Source organism: Bison bison, unplaced genomic scaffold, assembly GCF_000754665.1.
Source record: "Bison bison bison isolate TAMUID 2011002044 unplaced genomic scaffold, Bison_UMD1.0 scf7180017864313, whole genome shotgun sequence".
NCBI classification, from domain to species: Eukaryota; Metazoa; Chordata; class Mammalia; order Artiodactyla; family Bovidae; genus Bison; species Bison bison.
Genome location: NW_011494885.1, coordinates 1,568,893 through 1,587,025, shown reverse-complemented (window position 1 = coordinate 1,587,025; position 18,133 = coordinate 1,568,893). Strand labels below are relative to the sequence as shown.

Here is an 18,133-nt window from a genome sequence, read left to right as displayed (position 1 = left end):
TCTTGACTTTGAATTGTCTCGAGGCAGTTCAAAATGGCATGGTCCAGATGTCTGAACATCTGTAGACTCCAGGACTGCCCTGCTGTGAGTGGGTGAGCCTGGCTGTCAGCCTAGCTCTGCCACCACTTGGTTATGGAATCTTGGGCGCAAGAGTTCACCTCTTGGAACTTCGGTTTCCTCCTCTGGAGGATGGTGCAAACACCCTTACTTATGGGGCTGTTGGGAGGAGTAAGGAGACTTTGCAGGCAGGGGCCAGTAAATGCCCATTATTTGTAATTATTATCCAACTTGTCTATGGACTTGCCCTGCCTCCCAGATTTGTGACCCTGCTCATGGGAAGTGTGTTTTCCTGGAGGTGTTTTCAATCCTCGCCTCCCAAACGGTCTTTACAGCCTTGAAGGTCTTGAGGCGGTGTTCCTGGTTGTGTTCCTGGGGTCAGAATTCTTCCAGGATTTTTTGCTGCTGTTTTGAGGTTTGGTCTGTCCATCTGCCTCAGAGGGATTGTTGCAAACCTAGCCTTTATTTCCAAGGTTGTTGCTCCAATCTTGGGCTGCGATCAGATTGCCCAGACCGGTTTCATTCTGGTAGGAATTTGGAGCACAGCAGAAGTGGAGTTTAGGGGCCACAGGGATTCTGATGAATTTTCCCTGTTAAACTTCAGGAGCAAAGGTTCTCTGAGCTGGGAGAGGGAGAGACAGGGCACCAAGCAAAGCCAGTTATTCTAGATTTTCCAGTTCCTAAAGCTCCTCTCTCTTTCTACCCCTCCCTCCCTCCCTCCTTCCTTCCTGCCTCTGTCTCACCTAATGACTTTGATCCTCTTACAACTACTAAAAGATAAGTCAAGGTTTATTTAGAACATTTAGACAGAATGAACTTAAAAGGAAGAGAGTAAAATTCAGCCGGCTTCTAACTGCCCAGAGAGAATCACTGTTAACTGTTGTTGTTGTTTGTTGCTCAGTTGTGTCCAACTCTGTGCCACCCCATGGAGTGTAGCCCACGTGAGTTGCCATTTCCTGTTCCAGGGGATCTTCCTGATCCAGGCATCGAACTTGGATCTCCTTCATTAGCAGGTGGATTCTTTAGCGCCGAGCTGCCAGGGAAACTGGTCGCTGTTAATACCAGATGTTAGTTCCATCCTCCGCCCTGTAGTCCTCATCCTGGCTTTTCACCAGCCTCAGAAAGCAGGTCCTGGCTGGTTCAAGCCTCCTAATCTCAGAGAGGCAGCAGTGAGTGGTGACTTGAAGCGATATCTTAGTTCCCTGACCAGGAATTGAACCCGGGTAACCTGGGCGCCTGGAAAATCCTATGGGCGGAGGAGCCTGGTAGGCTGTGGTCCATGAGGTTGCGAATAGTTGGACACGACTGAGCAACTTCACTTTCACTTTTCACTTTCATGCATTGGAGAAGGAAATGGCAACCCACTCCAGTGTTCTTGCCTGGAGAATCCCAGGGACAAGGGAGCCTGGTGGGCTGCAGTCTATGGAGTCGCACAGAGTCGGACACGACTGAAGTGACTTAGCAGCAGCAGCAGCAACCTGGGCGAAAACCAGGTACCCTAGCCACCAGATCACAAAGGGCTAGAGGCTAGAAGCAGAATTTCCCTGTCTCTCGCTTCCATTTGAAAGCAAAAATGTTTTAAGGAGGCAAAAACTGAAAACGCATGCAAGGTTTATTATTGGAGGCAGAGTACAACAAGTGGGAAAGCACACAGAGAAACTGTTTGTTTAGTTAAGACAGGAGCGAGGCAGAGATGCACACCTGGAGAGAAAGCGTGTGGGCTTCCCCCACTAACGAGGAGGAACACAGTAGACAGTGCAATTCTTCTGGGTCTTTAAGCATGTGTGCTAAGTCGCTTCAGTCATGTCTGACTCTTTGGGACCCTTTGGACTGTAGCCCACTAGGCTCCTCTGTTCATGGGATTCTCTAGGCAAGAATACTGGAGTGGGTTGCTATGTCTTCCTCCAGGGGATCTTCCTGACCCAGGGATCCAACCCACGTTGCCTGTATTACCAGGCAGATTCTTTACCATTAGTGCCACCTGGGAAGCCCAGGTCTTTGTTTACCTTTGGCCAATTATCTGATTTATTTTTTCACACCTGACCTGCCCTAGAATCCTCCCCAACAAGGATGCGCAACTTTCTCCAAGATGGGTTTCATCCCAGAGGTCTATGGAGGGCCTTGGCATTGCCTATTATGGTTTGGCACCTCCTCCTTTTTGACTCCCCAAGGAGTCTTTCTGCACATGTGCTGTGTCTCCCTTGCCCCAAGGATGGGAAATGTGTGACCTCTTGATCTTTTACTCAAACAGAATTTAGCCTGTCTCTGTCCCTGCTGTGACTGTTATCTTAAAGTGTCCACAGGAGACAAAGTCCAGTTATTTACCCTGTTCCTGTTGTTATTTCTAACTCCAAGTGCGAACAGTAGGCTCATTGTAAATATCTAGCCTAGAGCCTGCCTGCCTGCCTCTTTCCTCAGGAAATGCAAACAGGAGGATAATTGTAAATGCCTAGCCTAGAGCCCATCTCTCTCCTGCCTCACTCCCAGGTGGTCCCATTCTCTGGCCAGGGATTGGTTGAGCAGTGGGTAGTGCTGGCCAATCAGAGCTGAGGGGAGGCTCCTGGGGAAGCTCTCCCTGAATGGAGTGCGCTGCTTCTCCCCACAGTTGTTTGGCTGTGATGGCCAGAATGCAGCAGCCACCTTGGCACCAGCTTGAGGATGCAAGCCAGTATGTGGAAGAAAACAGAGTAAATAGCAGAGAAGCAGAGCTGAACACCACACGTAGTACCTGGAGTTGAACTAGACAATCCAGTTCTTTGTTTTTAACCTCAGCCTGGGGGGTGGGGTGGGAGGGGCGAGAGGGGTTTTCTGCTGTTGGAGTGTGACATTTTCAAACACTGACAAAGATTCTCTCATTGACTGAACTCTGCTTAAGCTTTCTTGAACTCTTTTCCCAGCTAGGATTGATGTTTGACTTCTGTTGTTCATCTTGGCCTTGTCCATTTTGAGCAAGAATCCTTCTAACTCAGTTCAGCTAGAACTGCCTTCCTTTGATATCTGATCGTGTTCGTCTTCCTCCACCCCCCACCCCCACATCCCAAGTGATATCTGATCCAGTAAGAATCCTGTTAGGTCGGCATAGCTAAACTCTTTCTTACCCTTGAAGCTACTGAAGCTGAATCCAGCCTCTGTACCCCTCTGCTGAACTAAATCTCCGAGACACAGTTTTGGGAGAAGTAGAAAAGAACAGTTTCCTTGTTTTGCCAGGTAAGGGGATGACAGGGGACTAATGACCTTGAAACTGTGTCCTGACCTGCAGGGGGTTGTGAAGAGTTTTATTTTAACATATGTTGAAAATTTATTGATTATGATTATTAACATAAGTTATTATTATTTATTTGGGGCTGTGCTTGGTCTTGAGTGCTGCATGGGCTTTTCTCCAGTTGTGGCAATTGGGGGCTGCTCTCCAGTTGCGGTGCATGGGGTTCTCACTGCAGTAGGCTTCTCTTGTTGCAGAGCACAGGCTCTAGGGCGCTCAGGCTTCTGGACTTTCGGCACGGGGGGCTCACTAGTCGTGGCTCCCAGGCTCTAGAGCACAGGCTCAATAGTTGTGGTGCCCGGGCTGAGTTGTTCCTCGGCAAGTGGGATCTTCCTGGATTAGGGATCGAACCCACGTCTCCTGCATTGGCAGGAGGATTCTTGATCACTGAGCCACCAGGGAAGCCCCTAATTTATTGTCATTATTACTTTTAGCCATGCCAGGTGGCACATGGGATCTTAGTTCCCCCACTAGGGATAGAACCCATGTCCCCCGCAGTTGATCTATGAAGTCCTAACCACTGAACCACCAGGGAACTCCGGTGAGGAGTTTTATAATAATGGTTCATAGAAGGTGAGATTAGTTCACGGACATTCTTCTGATTGGTTGGTGGTGAGGTAAGTAGGAGTCAGCATCACCAACCTTCCGGTGCCAACCGGTCTGGGGTCTATGTCCTTGTGGGCAGCACACCCCTTAACCTCTCCCATCTAGTGGGGGATCCAGCGTGTGCAAAACAACTCAAAGATATTGTTTATGTGTATCCCTTGAGGCTGAACTAGGACCCTGCCCCAAGTGTGTTCTGTTCTTTTCCTTGACTGTTCTTCCCTTGTCTCCACACCCTCTCTTCTCCCTGATATTGATAGCAACTGTTTGAACCTGCTCTTGGAACTCTGGGAAGGTCAGGGAGGCTGAATGAAGCATATTTCCTGTAATCAAGAAATGGGGGACACAGAAAGGCTTTTGCACCCAGGAGCCCCACGGGGGTCTTGCTCCCTATGCCCACCTCTTAGTTGGTTCCCATCCACTGACTCCCAGCCTACTCCTTGGCTATGAATCCCCACGTGCCCACACTGGATTTGGAATTGGGTCCAGTCCCTCTCCCCTTGGCAGATGCTCCCTATACCTAAGGTGATGACCCCATCTCCCTAAATAAAGTCTGCCTTGGGCTTCCCTGGTGGCTCAGATGGTGAAGAATCTGCCTGCAATGTGGGAGACCTGGGCTGGAGCCCTGAGTCAGGAAGATCCCCTATAGAAGGGAATGGTGATCCACTCCAGTATTCCTGTCTGGGAAATCCCATGGACAGAGGAGCCTGGCAGGCTACAGTCCATGGGATTGGAAAGAGTCAAGCATGACTGAGCCACTAACACTTTCACTTCATGCTTTAACTGGGCTCCCCAGGTGGCGCTATCAGCAAAGAATCCACCTGCCAGTGCAGGAGATGGAAGAGATGTGTGTTTGATCCCTGGGTGGGGAAGATCCCCTGGAGGAGAAAATGGCACCCTACTCCAGTATTCTTGCCTGGGAAATCCCGTGGACAGAGGAGCCTGGCGGGCTACAGTCCAGGGGGTCACAAAGAGTCAGACATGACTGAGTGTCTGAGAACACCATGTTTTAACTGGTGTCATTAAGTAATTTTTTCTTTAACAGAATATTATTTTTTCTCCAAGAATTCACCTACCCTTCATGAGTTTAATTGGTTCCTGAAAATTCTTCCAGTAATCTCTGGGGAATGAAAAAATTCTTTAAATAAAAATTTTAAATTATTTTTTATATTGTGACAAAACCCACATACAATGTACCGTTTTAATGTGTACAATTGAGTGGCATTTGTAGGTCCACGATCTTGTGCAACCATCACTGTTCTCTATTGCTAGAACATTTTTTATCATGCCAAAGGTAAACCTTGAACCCACTAAGCAGTCACTCCCCATTCCCCCTCCCCCCAGGCCCCAATAAACACTGATCTCTTTTCTGTCTCTATTGATTTGCCTATACTGGATATTTCATTTACATGGAATCATGCAAGAAATGATCTTTTGTGTCTGGCTTCTTTCATTTAGCATCATGTTTCCAAGACTGTCGCATGCATTAGTACCCCATCCCTTTTCGTGGCTGGATAATATTCTGTTGCATGTATAGACCAGATTTTGTTTATCCAGTCATCTACTGAGGGACTTAGCTAAACCCTCACTTTATTACTTCTGTACAAATAAACTCAAAACGGACCCCTGATATCTTTTTATAACTTTTGGTTTGAGGGTTTTATGTCCAGGCCCACCTCATTAGATGGCTCTTTGCCTTATTACCCTTGGCAGATATCGTGTGTGTTTGTGTTATTTTTAATAAATTGAGCAGCTCCACATTGAGCAAGTTGGTCTGTGTCATTTGTCCAAAAGTATCTGCTGACTCGGTGTCTCTGTATCATATTTTGGTAATTCTTACAATATTTTAAGCTTTTTTCATGATTATCTGTTATCATGGTCTGTGATCTGTGATCTTTGGTGTTACTGTCGTAAAAAGATGATGACTTACTGAAGGCTCAGATGATGGTTAGAATTTTTTTTTTTTTTAGCAATACAGCATTTTAAAATTAGGGTGTGCACATTGAAGTCCAGGTGGTGCTGCGGCGGTAAAGACTCTGCCTGCAAAGGCAGCAGACAGCAGAGCTGCAGGTTTGATCCCTGAGTCAGGAAGATCCCCTGGAGGAGGTTATGGCAACCCACTCCAGTATTCTTGCCTGAGAAATTCCATGGACAGAGGAGCCTGGTGGGCTACAGTCCATGGGGTTGCAAGAGCTGCACACGACGTGGCAGCTAAACCACCACCCCCATTTATCTGCTTGGCTGTGCTCGGTTCTAGTTGAGGCATTCAGGGGCTTTAGTTGCGGCGTGTGGGATCTAGTTCCCTGACCAGGGATCCAACCCGGGGCCCCTGCACTGGGAGCTTTAACCTCTGGACCACCAGGGCAGTCCCTCTTTGTGGCCCTCTTGATTCAAGGTCTTGCCTCCACGCCTTTGTTTCTGTCTCTCATAGTGACGGTTTGGGCAAAACTCTGTTCCTCCCCAGTTTCCACAAAAGACCCCCTTGCACACAGCCACTCGAGGTGTAATAAATTAACTTTAATAAGGTGTTTGGGGCTGGGAACGGACAAGGGGTTTATGTGGCAGCTAGGCAATCAGACTCCCTTTATGGCCCTGCACTATGGAGCCCCACTGGCCTTGTCATGCCCTCAGCCCTCCCGTTTGGCTGGGTCCCATCTCTTCCCCACGCTTCTCTGTTTTGCATTCTCCCATCTGCCCAGATGGAAGCCCACACGTCCTTCTCACTTTCTCTTGCAGAGTGGCTCACGCCCTGCTCTCCGGTTTAGCATTCTGGCCCAAGGTCTCTATGCCTATTTTCTCCAACAGACAGAGGAATTCTGGTGCCTGCCCCCAAGATCACGGACAGTTATAAACATGTCAGTGTATCACAGAAGCTTTTCGTCCTGGGGCTTGGGCTATGTCCATCCAGGTCTGAGGGCAGCCTGTGCTGCACAGCTGTAGCTTCTGATTCTTCAGCATCTATTTTTTCCTCCTTGTTTTGGAAACAACTTCCTGCTTTCCTCGGTGGATGACCAAGGTGTTGTTAACCCCAGCACGCTGGCCACAGATGCTTTCCGGGCACCGCATCAGTTCAGGGCCACCACTTGCTCCTGCTCCTTGGACAGTCCTGGGGCAGCTGAGTTCCGGCCTCTGGTTCTCACCAAGATTCAACTAAATCAGAAATTTAGAAGCTTAAGGCTGGAAGTCAAATTCTTATCAAAAAAACCTCCGGTAGTTGCAACATTCTGTGTGGCCCTACTTTGCAGGAAAGGATTAACCTTGTTCAAAAAAAGATGTGGCCCTTTGCCCCTGGTTCCTGTGGAGTAACCTCTTGGCCCTTCTTTGGAATGTCCTGGCTGATAGAAGGCTTTGTTTACCTGGGGCTGTGGGCTATATAGGATAATCTGTGCCGATAGTGTGATTCATGGTGGGGGCATTAGGCCACACAATAATGGCTTGACCTATGTTGGTGCCAGGCTTCCCAGGGGGCGCAGCGGTAAACAATTCACCTGCTAATGCAGGAGATGCAAGAGACACAGGTTCAATCCCTGAGCCGAGAAGATCCCCTGGAAGAGAAAATGGCAACCCACTCCAGCATTCTTTCTTGGAGAATCCCATGGACACTGATGGGGTCGCAAAGAATCAGACATGATTGATCATGCACGCAGTCTTTCTTCAACTCTTTCTATGTTGGTGCCAAGGTCAGCTGCATGGGTGGTCAGCCATGTCTACACGATTGACACCTCTGGAAACCAAGGCTCGGGCGTGCTTTCCTGCTTGGCAACACTCTGTGTGTGCGGTCACGTGTCATCTGGGGGAGAAGTAAGTGCTGTCCATATGACTCCACTGGGACTGAACAACCAGAAGCTTTTGCCGGGACCCTGCCCTGCGTGCCTTTTCACGTTGCTGCTCTTGACCTCGTCCTTGCAGTATAGTAAATTATATCCGTGAGTAAACAGCTTTGCTGAGTTCCATAGTCCTTGTAGCGAGTGACTCAACCTGAGGCTGGTCTTGGAGACCCCTGAACTTGCCCTCTGCCTGTGTTGTGAGGCAGAGGGGGCATCCTTGAGGTCTGGCAGGGGAAGGGTGGCCAGTGTCTTTGGAGGGAGACTCCCTCCATTGAGGCAGGGGAGGGAGTCTGCTGGAAGATCCACGTCAACAGCTCTTCTCACCATCCAGCTCCACGCTGTCACCTGGTGCCCTCTGTTGATGGATCCTGGGAATTGCTCGCAACAGCTGAATAGCTGACCGTCTAGGGAAATACGCAAACTTTAGCCTCTAGTTCAGTTGCTCAGTTGTGTCTAACTCTTTGCAACCCCATGCACTGCAGCACACCAGGCTTCCCTGTCCTTCACTATCTCCTGGAGTCTGCTCAGACTTATGTCCATGATGCCAACCATCTCATCCTCTGTCCTAACTTTAGCCTCAAGCCCTTATAAAAAAAAATTCTTCCTGCCGAAGCCCAGCATGCAGAGAGCTGCAGGCCTGCTCCTTTCCCAACCCTGGAAGCCAGGGCAGCACTCCTCCATGAACGGGGAGGACAGGGGAGATCTGAAAATGCAGATTCCCAGGTTAAGTGCTGCAGGTGCACAGAGGTGCCTGGCCCTTTCTTGGAAACATCCCCGGAGATTAATCTGGGGTTCATGCAGACCCCCACCCCCTCCTCAACTCCACCATGACACTTACCCCATTAGCAGTGGGACTGTACTGGTTCCGACCTGAGGAGACAGGAGGAAAAGTAATCAGAAGTGAATGACAACGCTGAAAAGCACGGGAAGACACATGTGCGTGACCAGGCCCCTCGAATTCTGCTACTGACAGACCAGTCCTGGCTCTGCTATTGACAAGGGGGAGTCACGTCCTGAAATGGTTCCTACATTTAAAACCACAGCGGGGGTATAGGCTTCATCTAGTTATGCCTTCAGTTATTAACTATACATAAATATTTATTGAGCATGGGCTCTGGAACCAGACGGAAGAGTTCAAATCCCAGTCCTTTAGGAGCCGTGTGACCATGGGCAATTGACTTAACCTCTCTGTGCCTCAGTTTCCTCAACCATCAAACAGGGATTTATTCAGCAAACAGCAAGTGTTTACTTTGTGCCAGATGCACTCTGGGTGCTGGAGATAAAGATGTAAACAAAACAGACAAAAATATCCAGCGTGTGGCTTACAATGTGCCAAATGCTATGGTAAGTACAGGGTCTACACTAACAGGTATGGACATGCCCATTTCACAGATGAGGAAACTGAGTCATAGTAAGGCTTTTGCCCATGGTGACTGCCTGTGGGCTCAGACACAGGCAGTCTGGCTCTGGACGTGATGCATTCAGCAAACATTTCCTCAAACACCTCTTTCGTGCCGACCCAGTGGTGGGTGGTGCTGGGGACACAGCCATGATCGACAGTCTAGCTCTGTGCTCCTGGGTTTCCCAGTCCACTGGAGAGACAGACAAGTCCCCATACCATGATGCCCCTGAGTGGGTAAGGGGTGCGGGTGGGGATACCCAGAGCAGGTGCTTGGTTCATTTCAGGGAAAGATCAGGGAGGGCTCCCTGGAGGAGAGGGCTTCCCACTGGGATGTGAGGAGGCCTTTTTGTTTAGTGGTTGAATGAATAAAACTTTGTAACCAACAGATCTGCCTTCAACTCTTGACTTTCTAGCTGTGTGCCAGCTGGCAGGTAATGTCACCTCTCTGAGCAAATGTTTCCTCATCTGTAAAATGGGCTCACAGGGGGACTCTCTTTACAGGGTGGTTGTGAGCATTCAAGGGGGCTGTGCACAGGAAATGCCTGGAGCAGAGAAAGTGTTCAGCAAAATGTAGCTCTTTTGATTACAGAATTAACTACAGGACTTTGCCAGAGGGAGCCACGGGGAAGGGGGCTCCAGGTAGGGGAACAGCCTTGCAAAGCCCTTGAGCCAGGGATCTGGGCACCTTTTAGAGCTAGGGATTGGGGCAACCCCTCCTTTCAGGGAGCCAGTCCTGAGCAAGGCAGATGAAGGAAAGTGACGGTGAAAGGGTTAAGTGTTATTTTGCACTGCATCCCTTTGGCAGGAGCTTCTCTGTCACCTGGATTGAAAGCCAAAGTCCTTACTGTGGCCTTTCAGGACTTACAGGAGCTGCTCCCACTTTGTAAAAACGAGTCAATGATCCAATGAATAAAACTCCCTGGTCTCAGCGTCCCTGTCTGTCAAACGGGGGAACCTCATGGTGTTGGCATGAAGGTTCAGGGAGAGGTTGCCACATGGAAAGTTTAGTACAGAGCCTGTAGGTTCATAGTAGGTGCTTAATTATGGCGGCTGTAGTGATGTTCATTTACAGCAGGCAGGCAGGGGATATTGTGAAAAAGAGGGGACTCACGGGAGTTTTTGCGCCGGCAGAGATAAATCAGGAGGAACACCAGGAAGACAACACACAGGATTACCGAGGCCAGGATGATATAGATCATAGAGCCCTCTTGTGACTTTTCCCTAGGACGTTCTGCCAGAAGAGAAGGAAGCAGAGATTTAAGCTGAGAGACTTCTTGGGGGGTTTCACCTGCCCCCCAAAATATTAGAATTCACTTTTGAAGGAGGCTACCGTTCTGCCTCCCTCAGTCTATATGATTTAGCTGAGCTTCACCCCATCCTCTGGTTCCTAGGATGGGACTTGAGCTTTCTTTTTTTTAAATTTTTTATTATGTGTTGGGGCAGAGCCGATTAACAAATGACGTTGTGTTAATTTCGGGTGAACAGCAAAGGGACTCAGCTATACATATATGTGTATCCATTCTCCCCCAAACCCCTCTCCTGCCCAGGTTGCCACATAACATTGAACAGAGTTCCACCTGCTATATAGTAGGCCCTTGTTGGTTATCCATTTTAAATATAGCAGCATGTACAAGCCGGAGGATGGGACTTTGACCTGGGCCTGGCCAATCAGAGCATTCCATTCTCTCTGGCTGCTGCAATTGGTTCATGAGGTGGGATCTAAGTTGAGCCAATGAGAGCCAGCCTTCAGACTCTGGCTAGAGCTATTGAAAGTGGGGTATTCTTTCCCTTGGGATTACTAAACTGGTGGGCTGTGAGCCTATAAACTGCTGGGGATCATCTTACCTTCCTGAGGGGAAAGCCTGCCAGGGAATAAAGCCAGCAAAAGAGAAGCAGAGACAACAGAGGTCAAGAAAAGTTCCTGGGTTACACAGCTGGAGCACTTGGATCTAACCATACCTGAAGGTGAAGTTCTAATAAAGTACCATTTTTGCCTGGACTATTTTGAGTTGAGCTTCTATCAATTGCAAATGACAGAGTTCTGTCTAATATACTTGGAAAAGCCTTCCTGAGTTCATTGGGAAGAGGCATTATGCAACTACCCCAGCCTGGGTTTGCAGAGGGGCTGTGTCCAGGTGGCTGTACAGTGGTTCCAACGGTTCAGATGGTGAGTTAACAGACAGTAAAGCTGAGCCCGTTGAACCTTCCATGAAGGGGCTTAGAGAAAGAATGGGAGCTTGGGAGCATTCTTGTGGTTGAGGGACTCCTTTAACCAGGGACCACCTCTAAACCCCTCCCTCAGAGGGAATCCTACTTCAATATCCTCTTTGATATCTATCCTGAGTTCCTCTGTCCTCCCCACCCAGGGGGCTCCTCACCTCTGACCAGGATGGTCACGTTTGCCTGGTTGGTCCCTAGGGCGTTGGTGACAAGGCAGATGAAAGTCACATTGATGGTCTCGTCCACAGTATGAATCAGGAGCTGAGTGCCCTGGACCACAGCAGAGACTGGCAGGGTTCCGTTGGGCCTAGGAGAGACAGATGGGTGAGGAAGTGGTCTCAGTCAGAGGCCTAGAGTAGCTGGTGTTGGGGCACTCACTGTACAGCAGGAATATAGCAACTCTCACGCCGTCTATAATACAAGTTCAGAGCAAGCCGGGAGTTCCCCCAACTCTGCCTCTCACACTCCCATCCACCCTATCAGCAAACCCTGTCTGCCCCACGTTCAAAATCCACACAGATGGACTTGCCTGGTGGTCCAGTGGTTAAGAATCTGCCTGCTAATCAATCCAGGGGATGTGAGCTCGATCCCTGGTTGGGGATCTGGGATCTCACATGCTGAGGGGCAACTAAGCTTGCAAGTCAAAAGTACTGAGCCCAGGCACCTCAGCTAGAGAGCCTGTCTGCTGCAAACCACAGAGTCCATGTACTCTGGAGCCTGCGCACCATGACCAGAGAGAAGCCCACACGCTGCAAGGAAGATCCCGTGTGCAGCAACTAAGACCCAACTCAACCAAAAACAAATGTTAAAAACAAAGAGAACGTAGCCAAAGTCTCTCCTCTGTCTAGTTACTGTTGCTGTTCAGTTGCTAAGTTGTGTCCGACTCTGCGACCCTGTGGACTGCAGCCCTCCAGGCTCCCCTGTCCTTCACTATCTCCCAGAGTTTGCTCAAATTCATGTCCATTGAGTCAATGATGCTATCTAACCATGTCATCCTCTGCTGCCCTCTTCTCCTCCTGCCCTCAATCTTTCCCAGCATCAGGGTCTTTTCCAATGAGTCAGCTCTTCCCATCAGGTGGCCAAAGTATTGGAGCTTCAGCTGCAGCATCAGTCCTTTCAATGAATATTCAGGGTTGATTTCCTATAGGATTGACTGGTTTGATCTCCTTGCAGTCCAAGGGACTCTCAAGAGTCTTCATCAGCACCACAATTTAAAAGCATCAGTTCTTCAGCCTTCTGTCCAGAGTCCTTCCTTAAAGGAAAAGTCCTGACCATGGGCCCAGGTCCCACACAAGCTGGCCCCCTGATGCACTGATCCATTTGCTCCTGCCTCCATATCCATGGTGGCTGACTTGGTGACCCTGGAATGCTTCAGTTATGTTCCCACCTCAGGTCTTTGCATATGCTGTTCCCTATGCCTGGAATGCCCTTCCCATTGGTACTCACACAGATCACCCTCACTTCCTTCAGTCCTCTACTCAGACATCACCTTTCTGACACCTTCCTTGGTTACCCTCTTTCAACTGTAGCAACCCCTCACCTCCTCTGCAAGATCTTTCCCACAGCATTTATCACCACCTGAAGACTCTCGAGAGTCCCTTGGACTGCAAGGAGATCCAACCAGTACATTCTGAAGGAGATCAGCCCTGGGATTTCTTTGGAAGGAATGATGCTAAAGCTGAAACTCCAGTTCTTTGGCCACCTCATGTGAAGAGTTGACTCATTGGAAAAAACTTTGATGCTGGGAGGGGTTGGGGGCAGGAGGAGAAGGGGATGACAGAGGATGAGATGGCTGGATGGCATCACTGACTCGATGGACATGAGTCTGAGTGAACTCCGGGAGTTGGTGATGGACAGGGAGGCCTGGCGTGCTGCGATTCATGGGGTCGCAAAGAGTCAGACACCACTGAGTGACTGAACTGAACTGAACTGACACACTCCATCCTTAAAAATGGTATCTTGTTTATTTTTCTTTAAATTAAAAAAATTTTTTTTAAAATTTTGGCTACACCCTAAAGCTTGTGGGATCTTCGTTCCCTGACCTGTGATTGAACTCCAGGGGCCCTTGGCAGGGAAAATGTGGAAACATAACTTGTGACCCACCAAGGAATTCTGACATTACCTTGTTTGTCTCTCTCCCCAGATTTGAAGATTTGAGAGGGGGGAATTTGGTTCTTTTTTCATTTACCGAAGCCTGTGGGTGGTGCTAGTGGTAAAGAACCCACTCTTAGGAGTCCTAAGAGGTACAAATTCAGTCCCTGGGTGGGGAAGATCCCCTGGAGGAGAGAATGGCAACCCACTCCAGTATTCTTGCCTGGAGAATCCCACGGACAGAGGAGCCTGGCGAGCTACAGTACATGGAGTCACAAAAAGTCGGACATGACTGAAGTGACTTAGCACGCAGCACATGGGTCAGTAGCATCCGACACACAGTAAGTACTCAAGAAACAGTGGTTTAGGGACTTCCCTGGTGGGCCAGTGGCTAAGACTCCACCTTCCCAATTCAGGGGGTCCATGTTCGATCCCTGGTCAGGGAACTAGATCCCACATAGCACAACTAAAACCCAGTGCAGCCAAATAAATAATAAATATTTAAAAAGAACAAAAGAAACACTGGTTTAATGGACAGAGGAGACTGGGACATGGGTTTGGGTATTCTGCAGAGTTGGCATGGAAAGCTGGCCATATGGTTTGTGAGCCTGAATTGCATTGCTTTGAGACAGGAAGGTAAAGGCCAGCTGTCAATACCAATCAAAAACCTTCGATTGGCAGCCCCACTGGCCGACCATTGACACATGATTGGCTGTCCACAGAGGTGGACTGCTGGGGATGCCCGCCACCACGACATTTGCATAGTTGAGAACGGGAAAGCACCTCTGTATCCCCAGGTGGGACTGGTTATGTCATTGACAGCCTCATCTGCAACAGAGTCCTAGACCCTCAAAGAAGCAGGTGGTGGGGTTTTGAAATGCATAAATGATGAGGACTGTTGGATAGATGGCAAGAGGGATGGATTGAAGGGGAGGAATGTGATAAACCAAGTCCGGGAAAATGTTAGTGAGAGGATCCACACAGCGGGGTTTTGAATGTTTACTGGAAAATGCTTACAAGACTTCTGTAGACTTGAAACATTTCCCGATAAAATGCTGGGGGAAAATAGATCTATGTGCCCTGACTTGGAAAGGTGTTCACGAGAGGGACTTCCCTGGTGGCCCAGCAGTTAAGACTCTGCGCTTCCACAGCAAAGGCGCGTGGGTTCCATCCCTGGTCAGGGAACTGAGATCAGATATGCTGTGAGGTGTGGCAAAGACGAAACAAAAACGAAAGAAATGTATTCGTGGACAGAGGAAAGTTTCCAAAATTATACATACAGCACAGTTTCTTTCTTTTTTTTTTAGAAATATTGAAAAAAAGACAGGAAGGATATGTAATAAAGGGTAACAGTGATGCTTCTGGAGATGACTGGGTACAGGACTATAAGAGCTATTTTCTTCTTTTTACTCATAACCATATTGCCTAAAGTTTCTACAGTGCTCATAAGTTATTTTTGTAATAACAAAAACTGGGCCCAATAAAAATTAGGTTAAACCATTTACCCCTTTGCCTTTATCTTTCCCCACTTTTATCCTTGGTCTCAACAGGAATTTGAGGAAGTTTTTTGATTGCTCTGCTCCTCAATCGAGAAAATCAGGAAGGGGCTACTTACCTGTTGGTAGCTTCCAGTGGTTAAGAATCTGCCTTGCAATGAGGGTTTGATCCCTGGAGTTCAGTTGGTAAAGAATTTTGGTAGCTCAGTTGGTAAAGAAAATTTGGTAAAGAATCTGCCTACAATGCTGGAGACCCAGGTTCGATTCCTGGGTTGGGAAGATGCCCTGGAGAAGGAATAGGTTACCCACTCCAGCATTCTTGGGCTTCCCTTGTGGCTCATTTGGTAAAGAATAAGCCCGCAATGTGGGAGACATGGGTTCGATCCCTGGGTTGAGAAGATCCCCTGGAGAAGGGAAAGGCTACACACTCGTTTTCTGGCCTGGAGAATTCCACGGACTGTATAGTCCATAGGGTCGCAAAGAGTCGGACACGACTGAGCGATTTTCACTTGGGGAACTAAGATCCCACATGCCCTTGGGGCAACTGAGCCTGTGTGCTGTACCTGCTGAGCATGCGCGCCACAACTAGAGAGTCTGTGCGCCACGACAAAGACCCCACGTGCCGCAACTAAACCCGATGCAGCCAAATAAATAGATATTTTAAAAAATGAGAATGGGGATGGGACAGAATTTGCTCTGTAAGAGGTGACTGAGCAGGTTACACAAGGTGGCTGGGGAGGTGGCACAGTCCAGGGCTTAAGAGGATTGGGTTTGGAGCCAGACGCCGACGGGAGAGTCACCTCTATACCCATGTGCCCGGGCAGATGACCACAGCTCCCGGGCAGATCTTTAACTCAGTCCTGGCGATAGTGCAGACTCTGGCCGGAGCGTGGGGATCACGTGGGGTGCAGGTAAGTACCTGGCACACAGCAGGCACCCCATAAAGAGCAGGTGTGTCAACAAACCTGGACTTTATCACCTCATCAACTCTGTGCATACAAGATATTTTCCTGGGGGCCCACAGTTGACTTCTTGTTTTGTTTTTAACTTTCCTGCCTACATCCCTCCTTCCTCAGACCCAGGAGTCCAGGCCCCCAGCCCCTCCTTCCTCTGACCCAGAAACTCACGTGCTCCAGTTGTAGTCCGTGGGCTCTGGTTTGCTGTGGATGTCACAGTTCAGGGCAACCTCTCTACGGCCGATGTACCAGTTGTCATCATAGCCGGATATGGAGACCTCGGGGGGGTCTGGGGGAAACAGACACACAGGCTCAGAGACAGGGAGCCTTCAAGGGGCCTAAAGATAGCTGGGATTCATGTCACAACAGGAAGAGGGCTTTGGCAGGTTTGGGGAACAGCTCAAGGTGGAGAGGCCTGGGAGGGGTCTGGGCAATGGGTTCCAGCTTCCGCACCAAGAATAGAAACCTGGGAGTCCTCAGCAGGGTGCTAAGACAGGGGTCACAGAGAGCGCTTCTCAGGACCTGCTTCTCTATTGGTTTTCCCTATAAAGCCAGGTCCTGGCATGCCTGGGATGTCCTGTGAGAAAAAGCCTCCTTCTGGGTGTTCATAACACATGTGAGCATATTCAAGGCTCTGACAAGTCCTGCAGGAGAGAATCCTGGATGACTGCATTTCAGTCTGTGTGTTACCCAACTCAAATATGACCAACAGGGAAGATTTTTAAAGTCCCCAGGGGGAAGGCCAATGAGACGGGGTGTTTTTCTATGTGTGTTGGGAAGGAGTCAGTTTAGACACCCTCCTCACTCAGATCCAGTTGAGGGGGTCGGGTGTAGACAGTGCAGCAACTGTCAGGCAGGGAGTAGTCAGTCCAGACAGTGATAGGAGGACCCAGTCCGTAGATGAGCCAGTGTAGACTACAGTGGGGCAAAGGGGAGTGTAGACTACACGGGGGGTGGGGGTGGGGACACTGTAGGCAGTTCTCCAGGATAGCCAGTGTAGACAATGTTGTGGGTCGGTGTGAGAGAGTATCTAGGAGAACCTGAGTAGAAAATGCAGGGTGTCAAGGCAGCAGTGGTCAATTGCCAACTGCCCTCAGCTGGTGGCCTAAAGGAGTGGTGTAGACAGTGAGGGCAATGCTGTCTGGGGCCCACAGGAGCCAGTGTAGATAATAGTGTGTGTGTATGCTCAGTAGCGTCTAACTCTTTGTGACACCATGAACGGTAGCCCACCAGCTTCCTCTTGTCTGTGGAATTTTCCAAGAATACTGGAGTGGGTTTTCATTTCCTCCTCCAGGGGATCTTCCCGACCCAGGGATCAAACCTGCATCTCCTGCATTGGCAGGCAGATTCTTTACCAGTAGCGCCACCTGGGAAGCCCAGACGGTATTATGGCAGTGTGGGAAACACAGGGGAGTTGGTATCGATGGCGAGGAAGCAGTGTAGCAGTGTGTACGAGGTCAGTGTGGACAGTTGCCCAGGGAAGAGGGTGTAGGCACTGTGTGCGGGCTCAAGAGAGCATATGTGGGGTGTCCGTGTAGACAGCGGCCCCCAGGGAGCAGTGTGAACTGTGGTATAAAAAGCTGGTAGAGTCCTTCCCTAGCAGTCCAGTGTTTAAGACTCAGCGCTTCCATTGCACAGGGCATGGGTTTGATCCCTGGTCAGGGAACTAAGAGGCTTCCCTCGTGGTGCTAGTGGTGAAGAATCTGTCTGCCAACGCAGGAGACATAAGAGCCTCGGGTTCACTCCCTGGATGGGGAAGATCCCCTGGAGAAGGGCATGGCAACCCACTCCAGTATTCTTGCCTGGAGAATCCCATGGACAGAAGACCCTGGTGCAGTCCATGGGGTCGCAAAAAGTTGGACACAACTGAAGTGACAGCATGCACGTAGGCACCGGGAACTAAGATCCCACATACCCTGTGGTATGGCCAAAAGGGGAAAAAAAAAAAAAAGAAGAAGCTGGTATAGACAATAAAGGACAGGGTTATCTATGGCCCAGGGGAGTCGGTGTAGACGATGTGGGGATGGGTGTAAGGCAATAGTCAGAGAGCCAGCTCTGATGATGAAATGATGTAATGCTGAAAGTGCCCCTCGGAGTCAGTGTAGGGGGGGTGGAGACAGCTGTCCAATGGCAGGGGGAGGGTGGAGACAGCTGTCCAATGGCAGGGGGAGGGTGGAGACAGCTGGCCAATGGCAGGGGGAGGGTGGAGACAGCTGGCCAAT

The 18,133-nt window shown here is 49.4% G+C and overlaps 1 protein-coding gene across 1 annotated transcript in view; it reads right to left on the bottom strand.

The window, feature by feature from the left end:
* Window positions 1-6,415: 6,415 nt before the first annotated feature.
* Window positions 6,416-18,133, bottom strand: part of PVR (poliovirus receptor) — a 17,957-nt gene continuing 6,239 nt past the window's right edge. Inside the window, exons 4-8 of the mRNA XM_010852578.1 lie at window positions 16,083-16,200; window positions 11,527-11,675; window positions 10,260-10,379; window positions 8,585-8,616; window positions 6,416-8,150 (exon numbers count right to left, since the gene is read on the bottom strand). Coding sequence (XP_010850880.1) covers window positions 8,088-8,150; window positions 8,585-8,616; window positions 10,260-10,379; window positions 11,527-11,675; window positions 16,083-16,200 — 482 coding nt within the window. The 3' untranslated portion in view covers window positions 6,416-8,087. The remainder of the gene's footprint in view (window positions 8,151-8,584; window positions 8,617-10,259; window positions 10,380-11,526; window positions 11,676-16,082; window positions 16,201-18,133) is intronic.